The 11,438-nt window shown below is 58.0% G+C and overlaps 1 protein-coding gene across 10 annotated transcripts in view; it reads right to left on the bottom strand.

The window, feature by feature from the left end:
• Positions 1-666: 666 nt before the first annotated feature.
• The window catches only part of PLCG1 (phospholipase C gamma 1), a 35,508-nt gene continuing 24,736 nt past the window's right edge, over positions 667-11,438 (bottom strand). The window contains exons 15-34 of one of the 10 annotated variants that reach the window (XR_008997953.1): positions 11,278-11,400; positions 11,093-11,194; positions 10,827-11,017; positions 10,335-10,535; positions 10,143-10,262; positions 9,872-10,052; positions 8,960-9,037; positions 8,050-8,153; positions 7,720-7,816; positions 7,434-7,503; positions 6,796-6,953; positions 5,490-5,586; positions 5,145-5,369; positions 4,921-5,069; positions 3,966-4,080; positions 3,689-3,850; positions 3,495-3,583; positions 3,221-3,408; positions 2,603-3,079; positions 1,035-1,170 (exon numbers count right to left, since the gene is read on the bottom strand). Coding sequence is in view for 9 of the 10 variants with exons in the window: in XM_057502991.1 (XP_057358974.1) it covers positions 1,014-1,170; positions 3,221-3,408; positions 3,495-3,583; positions 3,689-3,850; positions 3,966-4,080; positions 4,921-5,069; positions 5,145-5,369; positions 5,490-5,586; positions 6,796-6,953; positions 7,434-7,503; positions 7,720-7,816; positions 8,050-8,153; positions 8,960-9,037; positions 9,872-10,052; positions 10,143-10,262; positions 10,335-10,535; positions 10,827-11,017; positions 11,093-11,194; positions 11,278-11,400 (2,607 nt within the window). In the remaining variant the exon portion in view is untranslated. Of the gene's footprint in view, positions 1,171-1,720; positions 3,080-3,220; positions 3,409-3,494; positions 3,584-3,688; positions 3,851-3,965; positions 4,081-4,920; positions 5,070-5,144; positions 5,370-5,489; positions 5,587-6,795; positions 6,954-7,433; positions 7,504-7,719; positions 7,817-8,049; positions 8,154-8,959; positions 9,038-9,871; positions 10,053-10,142; positions 10,263-10,334; positions 10,536-10,826; positions 11,018-11,092; positions 11,195-11,277; positions 11,401-11,438 lie in introns of those variants that run through there. The other 9 variants (XM_057502991.1, XM_057502992.1, XM_036902276.2 and 6 more) reach the window with 9 other exon arrangements.

Below are 11,438 nucleotides of genomic sequence, written 5' to 3'. Positions count from 1 at the left end.
AAATGTATGACTTTGATCTGATCGGTCATACAGTAAAGTTGAACCTACAACTTTAAATCTGCCTTGGGCTTGTCTTTAAAAAACTCTTCTTTAAGCCACCCTGTTCTGGTGTGTGCACCATCACACCACAGGGGCAAACTGACTTTAAGAACCAAGTGGTTACACTTAACTGTGTCTCTTTAGTAACAGATCTTCTCAGGCTCCCTTTTATGTCCCCACCCAACGTGGCACATCATTTTTGATCCCAATCAGCAAGGACCGCTATGAAACAGAGCCTCAGGAAGGCAAGGGCAGGGACTTTTCAACCATGTTCTGGGCAGAGATTTTGGGTACAAGCGTCAGAGACAACCAGAGGTACCCAGCAGCCTCCATCTGAATGCTCCATTTTTTCAAAATGTTTCTTTGGAACTGAGACTGGTTGCTTCCTGCTCACCGCCAAAGCTGTCTGGCCATGGTTACCTGGGCTTGCTCCCAGGCAGGCTACTCTCAAAGCAGGGCCCTTGGCAGACAGGATGCAGGAGAGATCTGCTTGACTGGGGAGTCAACAGCAACTTCCTGCCTGCTTCTACTGCTGAATAACCACCAGGCAGCTGCCCCTGGTTAACAAGCTCCCAGACAACAGGCTTTCCTGAGCCCCCAAAAGAATACACAAATTAAAGGAAAAAGGACATTAAAATGGTTTATTTGGCAGTCAGACCTTCAGAGGGCAGCAGAACTAGCAAAGGGCTAACCCTGAGCCCAGATGTGGGCAGTGGGCTTGTGCGAGCTCCTGGGCCCGGCCCCAGCCCCCCGCCAGAGGCAGGGCTGCCTGCCCAACCTTTCCATCTCCTTTCTTGGATCTTCCTACCAGCTAGACACAGCCATCCATGCAGCAGCTTCACTGCTCGCCTGTCCCCCCACCTACCCACAAGCCAGGCAATGCCTTAATCCAACTTTCGTTCCTAAGGGACAGAGTAATAAGTCTTTTGCCTTTAAAAAAAAGAAAACAAAAACCCAGCCCCACGGAACCCACCTCACCAGAATAGGCTTTGCTTCTCTTCCCATCCCCACCCCGTTCCTGACAGTGCTGAACAGCCCACGTGGCCGATGGCACCTGCCGCTCCCCGTCCGAGGCTCTGTGCTGAGGTGTCCCTCCAAGAGTGAGGAGCCAATGTCTTAGTTATGACACCACTGAGAACAAAAAAATATACGATTTTTTTTAAGTCCCTTTCAGAAGGAAAGCTTTTCCAGTAAAATTTAAAATTTTTGTTAGTATTTAAATTGTAAACCAAATGTTGGAAACCATATATAGACATATTTGCTATGGACAAGTTAAGACTGAGAGGTCATACTTTCAAATACAATTTCAGAATTAGTTTAAATCAATACATTTTCTCAAATTATATAATTTCCTTCAGTTTACAATCCATGATAGGGAAAGTTTCATATGTTAAATAACTTAACATCTACTCTAAAAGTAAGCTATAGAAAACAATCACTATTAGGAAATAGTAACAAGGCTTTAACGGCTCAGTGGTTTTAAGGGTATATAAATATAAAAATCTTGAAAAGGTAACACTGTTAGTTGAGCTGTAAAATCCATAAAAATAACAGTTCTGCCACAGTGCACAGATAAGTTGGTTCATTTTGCTTCCCCATTCCACCAAGCAGCTTTCAGGTTAGAAGTAGAAGACAACAGAAAATCATACATCCTACATGAAATAATGAAGATAGTGAGAAATACTGTGCAAAAAATAAACTTTAAAATTCCATACTCCAACATCATGTATGTCCATTAGGACTTTCAAATGATTTAATTAATACTTAAGATCGTCTCAGAGAGTGCCCTCTTGCAGTGTTGTCTGGCAAACTCAGATCCCAGGGCTTTTGCTGCAGAAGGGACAGTGGTCTTCAGTTGGAAACAGGAGGGGCGGAGGGGCGCGGGCTCACGGCTGGCCTGCTGGAGGGCACCTTGTTGGAAGGAGGCTCCCGAACGTGCTGAGGGAGGCCCAGCTCGGCCTTACTCCTCCATTCCTGCCACACCGGTGCCACTCATGGTCATCTGACAAAGGCCTTAGGTTTAATTTTGCTGTAGACCTGCCACATCTCAGTGGCTTCTACATAAATGAGGCACGTCGTCACTGACAATGTAAGAGAAACTGCCATACACCATGTCTCATGTGCTCACAAACTCACCCCCCACCCACCCACTCCAGGGAACAGGTCCTCCAGTCGGCTCTGGGCAGCAGGTGGGGGGCACAGCCCGTGACGGCTGGCATATCCAACTCTGGGCCCATGGCCCACACTGCTGTGATTCTGGGATACGCTGCCACTGTCCCTGCTCCAGATGGTACTCTGCAAGGCACCCCTACACGGCCCGCAACAGAGCAGGCTGCACAATAGTGCTATTTGTAATGTGGTCCCCTGTATCTTTCAGGCTGGGCTGCACTCCCAGTCGTGGGCAGTGTGCCCTTGTGCTGTGTCGACTTCCTTGGGCTGGCAGAGCCCCTCTCCAGGCAGGCCCCGTGCTCTTCCACCCAGGCTGCAGGGACATCTACCTTCTCACCCTGCCCAACTGTAGTTCTGAAGCTCCAGGACAATGTAAACTTGGTTTGTTCCCTACCCTGGCCAGGCTGCTGCTCCTCCACTCTCAGCAATGTCAGCGGCTCTTCAGAGCCTCCTGTGCTGGCCGGCTGAGGCAGCCTCTCTCCAAGGGGCTGTAGCCATGGTCCTGGCCCCCCAAGATGGAAGGATCCACCTCCAGAAGTCAGGGCCAGATGTGTGTGCTTAACTCGAGACATAGTACAGTTTTGCCTCCCCCCAGAGCTGGAGTGTGGAGGCTTAGAACAGTAAGACGTCTCATGAATGGCTTGGTTTGGGTCTAGCATCCACTGCTGGAATCCCAGGCTCCAGGCTGTTAGGCCAGGAAGGCTGCTGGCAGGCCGCTTCCGAAGAGCCCAGCTCAGCGCGCGCCATGCGACCGCCGCAGCTGCTGCTCTCCATGAGGCTTGGGCATAACTAGGGGCGGTTGTCTCCGTTGACCCGAGTCCTTCTTGGGGCCCTGGACAGAAGGGAGGAGTGTCCTACCGGCAGTGGGGCCCTGCAGCCCAAAGCCAGAAACATGACTGACGCTTCTTCCCGGGAAAGAGAGGGACCAACGGGGGACGAGCCACTCCTTCCCAGCTCTCCACACCCCCTCTTCCAAGCTGCACACCGGCCACCCACCTTCCATCCCCCTCACCTTCGTTCCCGACTATCAAAATGGTCTGCCAGATGCTCCTGGGAGATGCGGAAGTCCTCAAATGGCTGCTGGTAGCGAGCTTCAAAGGAGCCTTCCCGGGCCCGGCCGTGAAGCAGCTGGCCCGAAGCATCTAGGCCCCGCTCCCGCAGGGACGCGCCACTGAAGGGGCCGAGGTCGCCGTTCTCCTGCTTCCACAAAGGCAAGTGCACAGAGGTCGGCGCCTCCCCTGGGCCTCGTAAGCTGCCCTGGCGCGCTCACACCCCGCTGCAGCTACCTTGGCAGGGAAAATGTCTATCTTGATGAGCAGGGAGGCCAGCTCCAGGTCCTCACTGTAGTTGTTCTTCAAAGGCACAGCTCTGTATCCTAGGAGGGCATAGCCTGGCCCTCAGCCCAGGAGACAGCCGGCCAAGACCCTCCCTGCCGCCCCACGCCAGATCACAGGGCACCGTCTCCAGGAAGGATCCTCACCTGTCTTCAGGCCTTTCACTGGGAAAGTAGCCTGAGCCAGGAAGTTCTGGTCACTAAACATGTCTTCCTCATATACCACAAAGCGCAGGAAGGCGAATTCCGGGTTACTGATCTGGAAGTGGAAGGACTTGGCCGGCCACACGGGGTTCAGTCCATTGTCCACTGTGAAAGCCATGGCAAAAGGCCTCAGGCCACCGCCAGGAGGGGTCAGGGTCACAGAGCGGATGGGCCCTCAGTGCCCCTGGAGGGGCAAGGATGGGTGGGAAGGGAGACTCACCCACAAACTCTGTCTTCTGCTTGGTGCTGTCATACTCTGCTCCAGCCACCTCAAGCTCCACGAAAGGACACACAATGCCCCGGCCATTCTTTGGCAGATGCCGGGCCCCCAGCACCTGAAGGCAGGCAAAGATGAGCCCGAGATTGTCCTTCCTGCCCCCACCCAAGTCCCCACTCTGCAATAGAGGCAGTGCGCCCTCTGCTGGGCCGTGAGGACACGTACCACCAAGTCCCTCATGGCGTCGGGGCCCTAAAGGCAGGGGCTGCCAAAATTCATTTGAAGAAAGCTTTAGCCTCAACTTCCATGTGAGTTTCTACAATCTACTTTGCCTTCAATCCATGTCTGTTTTAATATGGAAACTTTAAAAATTATTTCCCCCTAGGGGAAAAAAAAAGAAATCTCTTCCCTGGGAAGAAGCACATGCTCACCCCACGGCTCCCCACACCGTCCTTGCTCCTGCCGGGTTCTGCTCAGCCCACCCACCCTGAATGCCACTGCACCAGGCGGCACATGTCCTGCCCACATCCCAGCTTCTCAGCAGGGGCCTCAGAGGCGCTCGGGGACTTCTGCACAGGAGTGACAGCTCCGGACCTCGGGGGCTTGAGGTCCCTCTTGGATAAAGGCTCACCCTAGTCAGTGCCATTGGCTTGTTCCTGTGCGCAGGCCCTAGCTCACCACAGGCCCTGGCTTCCTGCCTGTCCTCTGCCTATTGCTGCCAGGCAGTGGCTTCCCACAGCTTGGCCTCACTGGATAACCTGACTTCTTAGTGCTTAGAACTGGCCATGCTTGGCCCAGCTGCTCCACCCTGTGCCCCACAGAGCTCAGCTCCACATAGCTGCCTCTCCCCCTCAAGAGGACAGTCATGTCTTCCTCAAGATCGAGAACAGCCTGGTGTCCCTTCTCCAGTCACATGCACCAGCACCCCAGCCTTGACTCCTGAGATGAGGTCACTCACCTCAACGCAGATAGCACATGGCTCGAGCCCGCGGAGGCTGCTCTTGTCAAATGGGTCGAAGGCCTCGTCCCGCATGGTGCTCGGCTGCAACACGTAGCCACAGTGCCCGCCAGCCATGAAGAGGGCCTGGTTCATCTGCATGGGCTTATCTGGGAAAGCCGGAGTAAGTGAACTCCAGCCCAACTGCTTGGCGGGGCCCTACTGCCCCCAGGGCACCTCCTCACCTGGAGTCTGGAAGTTGAGGGCCACCAGCTGACTGCCGCAGATCCACATGGGCAAGGGGTCATAATTGGAGGAGTCCAGACGCTGGCCCTTGGGGTAGATGCGGGACAGCTGCAGCCGGTTGTACTGGAGGAATTTCTTGCCTTTGGCCTTGTTCACGTATTTCTCAGCCTTGGTTTCCGGGAACGATGACATGTCCCGGTAGCAGGCACGCTCTGTGCCAATTTCTGGACCAAACAGGAACACTTACAGAGCCCAGCCACCCAGGCAATGCTGGTGGCCAGCTCCCCACCCCCATATAAAGGGCACCCAACAGATGTGCACCCTGCCTGGGCCTCACTCCTTACTCTCTTCGTCAAAGGGCACAGGCCGGCAGTAGACGACAAGCTCCGAGAGCTCCAGGGCGATCTTCTTCCTCCGTTCCATCATCTTCCCCTCAGTGAGCTGGGACACACACAAGACGCTGGAGCCCCGCCCAGAAGGAGGAGGCCCCCACTGCCTTGGGCACATCCACCGTGGTGCTCTGGGCCCCTCCTGCCCGCCTGCACTGCCCAGACCCTGCTGGACCGTAAACAAGGGCCTCTGTCCTCAGCCTCACCCCAGAATCGAGACCCAGAGGGTGGGATCCTCACCACCACCCATGCCCCAGTGACACCTCAGGGTACTGGGGCTGGCTGCACCCAGCCTCCCTAGACAAAAAGGCCACCTCCTGGTTGCCCTGTGGCCTCACTGGGCCTGTCTAGGCCTCTGCCTCTGTCTTCCATGCCCGAAAGATGATCCTTCCACCACCCTGGCCTAAAAGCCTCACTACCTCAGTCCCGCAATGCCAATTCCACCACCTACTTACCACAGCCAGATCTGAGCTGCACCCCCAGGTTGTCCCCTTACCCCTAGAGGCCCGCTGGCTCTCATCGGGGCTTCTATACCCAGACTTCCTTCCCTCTTCAGCCTAGACCCCAGCGACCAGCCCTTCAGCCACCTGATCTGCCAGTACTTTGTCCTTCCAGGCCATGTCTGACAAATCCTCGGCACCACCCCTTCTCTGCGTGGCTTGCAAAGCAGCCACAGACCTGTTCTGCAGCCCCCCACCCTGCACCAAATGACAAGGGGAGATGGCTACCTAGTAGGGATTGTGACCCTTGCAAATACTTCTCTCTCTTCCCTGGGCTCAGTGGGAGAGGCCTGCCTCCCTCAGGAGACTGGTCCTCCTGGCCAAGCTTGAGCCTGGGCCCCAGCCCCGTGTGCTCCTGTGCGGAGGTGGGCCCTTGCCACCCCACACTGCTAATGCCCACTGCCATCTGACCCTGGCATGGGGCTGACATGGCTCTTGGGATACCCACTGCTGCCAAACGCAGTGGACACTTCCAGGTCCTTATCACGGTGCCTCTACCTCCAGTCCTCCTTCTGCCTCTGGCCGCTCTGGCCTGCCCTTCCTGGGCTCCTCTCCTTCTCTATGCCACCCCATCCCTCCCACGCTCCTGCTTCGAGCCCAGGACTTCTCCTACCCACCCTTGTGTATCCAGCTGCCCACTCAGCAGACGCACTTGGAGGTCCCTCAGGTGTCTCAAACTCAGTGCACCCTGAACATGCCACATCGCTGTCTGCCTGCTCACCCCAGGCCCACTGGCCCCCAGGGCTCCAGCAGGGTCTCACCCTGGCATCTGCGGTCTGCGCCACCTCACGGATCTTTTTCACCCAGTCCTGCAGCTCCTCCTGTGAGTCAGCAGCAACATCCAGGGACCAGTGTGCCACTGACGCCATGCTGATGGAGAAGACGAAGAGCCGGCTGTTCTTGCCCTCAGGGCGGATGGCTGGGAGAGCGAGAGGAGAGGAGCTGGGATCAGACATTTCTCTGTCCCCCACGCCACACCCCAGGCACTGGCTTGGAGTCCCCTCACAGCCTGTCTTCCTTCTTGTGCCCCACGAGGGAGGTGGCACTGCCTCCAGGCCCGTTCTACAGCTGAGGATGCTGTAGCTCAGAGATAAGTCACCACCACGACTGGTGGGCCTCTAGCTTGTGTCACTTGCACCCGTGTCACACTCTGGACCATTAGGATTAAAAAGGTCACCTGGCCATCAGCATCATCCACAGGCCTGGCAGACAGGGTGAGCATGAAGGAGGTAAAACAGGGGGTGAGGAAGGGAGCCTGGGAGTCCAATGGGGGGGAGCTCAGAGTACAGGCAGCCTCTAGGGGTCCAGCCCTCAGCTGCCTCCTCAGAGCATGGCGAGAGCCACAGGGGAGGGTCAGACCCTGAGGAACAGTGGGCGAGAGTAGGGGACAGGCGCTCACCAATCTGACAAGCTGGCACATCCAAGACCCCCCTCAGCAAGTCCCCTAGGGGGCTGTTCTCGTCCAAGTGCTGTGGGAAGCAAAGCCCATGGGACCATCAGCACGTCTGTGGTACACATGCATGTGACAGCATGCCTATGTGCCCGTGACAAAAACGTCTTACAAATACACACACAGCTACATGAACATGGCACGTGCTTCAGACCATGGAGGCCACAGGGGAGTGACAGTGCACAGGAAAGAGTCGGGAGGGGACCCGGTCCCTCCCCCAGGGCTCGGGTCTCACCTCCCTCTCAGGCTCCAGGGCTGCAGGGCTGACCATCTCTTCCACGTAGTTGGATGGGAACCATAGCTGTTTCTTCCCGCCATAGTCCCCCCGCCACCTGTGGAAGCCATAGGCCGCTAACCCCAACCACCACCCCAAAGTCCCACGAGAAGGGTATCCTTTGTCAGGGTACCCCCCCCCTACTAGGCAGGCACTGCTCGTGCGTGAGAGGCACAGATTCTCCACAAATGGCCGAGCCCATGCCTCCCGGACCCTCGGTCCACACCCCAGAGGCCCCTGACTCCTGGCCCACCGTACCATGGGCTCTCCGGCCCCAGGGATCAAGCTCACCAGCCTCCCTCTTGCTTCTCCACATTCTGGATAATGGCACTCTTGGTGAAAGTCAGCTCATCCTCTCTCTGGGCCTTGTAGTCAAAGAGGGCTTTGACCGCACACTGCAGAGGACAGGGACCACTTGGGGCAGACAGTCCCTCCCTGCCACTCTCCTGACATGGGGCTCGTGTAAGCACAGGCTTCCCAGCAGGGGCAAGACAGCAGGAGGTGCCACTGCCAGCCACCCACCCAGGCCACATCCCCACCACTGGCCCCGCAGAGGCTCCAGGGCAGACGTGACTGTGGACAGGGCCGGGGCCTCAGGGCCCAGGTGGAACCTCGCAGGCCCCTGCCCTGGGCCACAGGGAGAACCTGACCCCAAGAGTGAGGGCTAGCTGACTAGGAAGGAGTGGGCGGGGGGTGCCCTGAGCACCTCTCCTGGGGCCTGGAAGCCTGTGCACATGGCCAGGACCCCATCATTTGTCCTGTTCCTAGGCTCCCTGGCTACTGAGGGAATAGGGGGAGGAATAGGACATACATCCTTAGCCCTTAGGTAAAAAGGCAAAAAGAGGAAGATCTGGTCTGACAGATCTCCACGAAGTGAGGGCACAAGCGGCAAAGAACCAAGCTTACTGGCAGTGTGCCCTGCCCCTGCCCTGCTCCTGTTCGGGGAGGAAACAGAGGGTCACCCTGAGGAGCAGTCGGGAAGGGTCAGTGTCGACCCCCAGGGACAGGTGGGGAGGGGGGTGGCCCCGGGAGAGCTGTGGTCAGACACCAACCACACATCTCTCACCACCTCTCAGGCCTCGGAAAACCACAAACACCACTTCTCCACAAAGACCACAGATGGGTCTGAGCAGAGATGCAAGCCCCAGGCAGCTGGGAACCCTCCCCAGCTTCCTGCGCTCGGAGGCCCGAGGCTGTATACCTTGAAAGTCGGCATAGGGTTTGCCTCCACGTAGAAGCCAGGATTGCGCCCCTCATACAGGGCCCCGTAGTCAGGCTCCTGAAACAGGAGGGAATGGGATATGCTAATGCCCAGAGATAGAAGCAGCTGCTGGCTTCCATGTGCCCCTCGACTGGCATCTGGTCCACCAGGGGCCTCATCCCCTCTCTCTCCATGTTCCCACCCTGGAGCCCCATCTCAAGATTCTAAAACTTCACAGCACCTGGAGGCCAGGCTGTCCCCAAGACAGCTGCAGCAGGGACCCCAGGCACACGCTCCATGCTCCAGTTCAGTGGCTCACTCACCGAGCACACTCCTCTCTGCCCCAAGCCCCCGGCCCCCGGGCGTGGCAGTCCTCTCTGCCTACCTGCGTCTACTGATACGAGTCTCAGGTGGATCTCCCAGCCTTCTACCCAGGCCGTGACCCCCTGTGCCTCTGTCCCGCCCTCCTCCCTCACTAATCTCACCTGTGGTGCTGCCCCCCCAGCCACACTTCCACTGTCCCCTGCCCTGGGGACAAGTCTCGTCCGTGCCCCACCAGATCAGCCCCCAGCCGTGGGCCTACACTCCCCGAGGGAGCTCCAGGACCTCCTCACCCCAGTCCAGCACATGGGGCGCTCTCTGCTGGAGTGTTCAGCCCCCACCTCTCCACCCAACCTGGGCCATCCTTGCAGACACGGCTCAGACACTCCCTGGCACCCCCACCATGGCCCCCAGCTGGGCTAGGCAGCCCTCCTACGGGGCTCCCTACCACACCCAGGCCGCCTAGCCACGCTCCAGACCATCCCGTGCCTGTTAGACTCGGGGCCTGCTCAGCACCAGCCTGGGGGTCTCTGCAGGGCCACACTGGCCTCGGCCCCATTTGCCATGCCCTCTCAACCACCGGGTCCTCACAGCAGTGCCGATCTTCTCCAGCGCCTCCTCGTTGATGGGATAGCGCAGCTTCATTTTACGGTACAGCGGATGCTTCTCGTAATAGCTGATGAGGTCAACCAGGCTGTCAAACTCCGAGTTGCCCAGCATCACTGTCTGGCCCTCCTGCTGGACACGGCAATGCTTGATCTTGCCCTCAGCCCTTGACAGAACAGTCACAAAGGGTCAGGGCAGCCCAGACTCAGGCGTAAGCCCACACCACCACCAAGCAGCCCAGGGCCACATCCCTCACCGGAAGGAGATGGCGTAGGAGTTGGGCTCATTGCGTTTTCGCACCAGGAAGGCCCCGTCCCGGGGAACACGCATCAGCATGTGCTCGGCTTGCGCTCGGGTTAGGCTGGCGTGGTACCACCTGCAGACAGGCCCGAGTCAGGCCCTGGGCCTCAGCCCCAGGTCCCTGCCCCATCCCAGGCCCCTCCCTCACTCTTTGCTCTCGTGGGCATTGGTCTGTGGGACAGGCTCCGAGAGGCGCATCTCGAATTCGTTGCAGCGCAGGGGAACTTGCTGGTAGTGTGTGATAAGGTCATAGAGCGAGTCAAAGACCAGGTTGTCTGTCAGGAAGAACTTGGGGGTCCCGGCGTCTTGCCGGGAGTGGATGCGGCAGTGCTGGACTTTGCCGTTCCGCCTGAGGGAAGACAGGGAGGCAGTGAAACACGGGCTGGGCCCCGAACACCACACTCCACACGAGTGAGGCACCCAGTCTCAAAGCAGGGGGCGGACCTCCTAGGGAGCTTAGGTGCAGGGCAGTCCTGCAGGAGGGCCTTCCCACTGACAGGAAAGCATGTGCGTGCGTGTGTGCGTGTACAGGCGATGAAATCATGCTTCACATGAAAGCCTGGAACAGAAGACAAGCCACGGACGGTGGCTCTCTCTGGGGAGCTGTGTCCACGTGCACATGCCCCAGGGGAGGGGTTACCAGAAAGAGAGGGTGTAGTCGCCCACGAAGGTCTCGCTCTCGCGCACCAGGAAGGAACCGTCGGGGGCCCCAGTCTCAACGCAGTACTCAGTGAGCAGGCGCTCAGCAATGTGCCGCCCGTCCCGTCCGGCCCCAAGCTTCCCGTGGAACCACTTCTCATTGGAGTGCAGCTCTGCGCTGCCGCTGACCTGCTGGGGGAGGGCAGGGCAAAGATGCTCGGTGACTCTGACCCCAGCCCAGCCCCCAGCCCCGGGCTGGCCCCGCACCTCCTTGGGCTCCTCTTCATCCTCGTTGCCCTGGTCACTGCTGGTTTCCTCAGAGTAGTAGATCTTGCTGCTGGTCAGGACAAAGTAGTGGGGATACCACTCCTGGGAGGGACCGAAAGGGGGGGCTCATGAACAGAGTCCTCTCGCTGCCTGGCCCCCTCCGCCATGCCCAGCCTGGCCCTCACATGGTTCACGGGGTCCTCCAGGTAGAGAATGCCATTCTTGATGGAGTTGCTGATGTCATTTTCAGAGTACATCACGGACGCAGGCACCTCCTCATAGGCACTGCCCTCAGCCAGCTTCTTGTGCTGTGGGGGTCAGGCCAGGACATGCACAGCATGCCCCA

The sequence above is a fragment of the Manis pentadactyla genome, chromosome 5 (assembly GCF_030020395.1).
Source record: "Manis pentadactyla isolate mManPen7 chromosome 5, mManPen7.hap1, whole genome shotgun sequence".
In the NCBI taxonomy this organism is placed as follows: domain Eukaryota; kingdom Metazoa; phylum Chordata; class Mammalia; order Pholidota; family Manidae; genus Manis; species Manis pentadactyla.
This window is presented reverse-complemented; position numbering and strand designations above follow the sequence as displayed.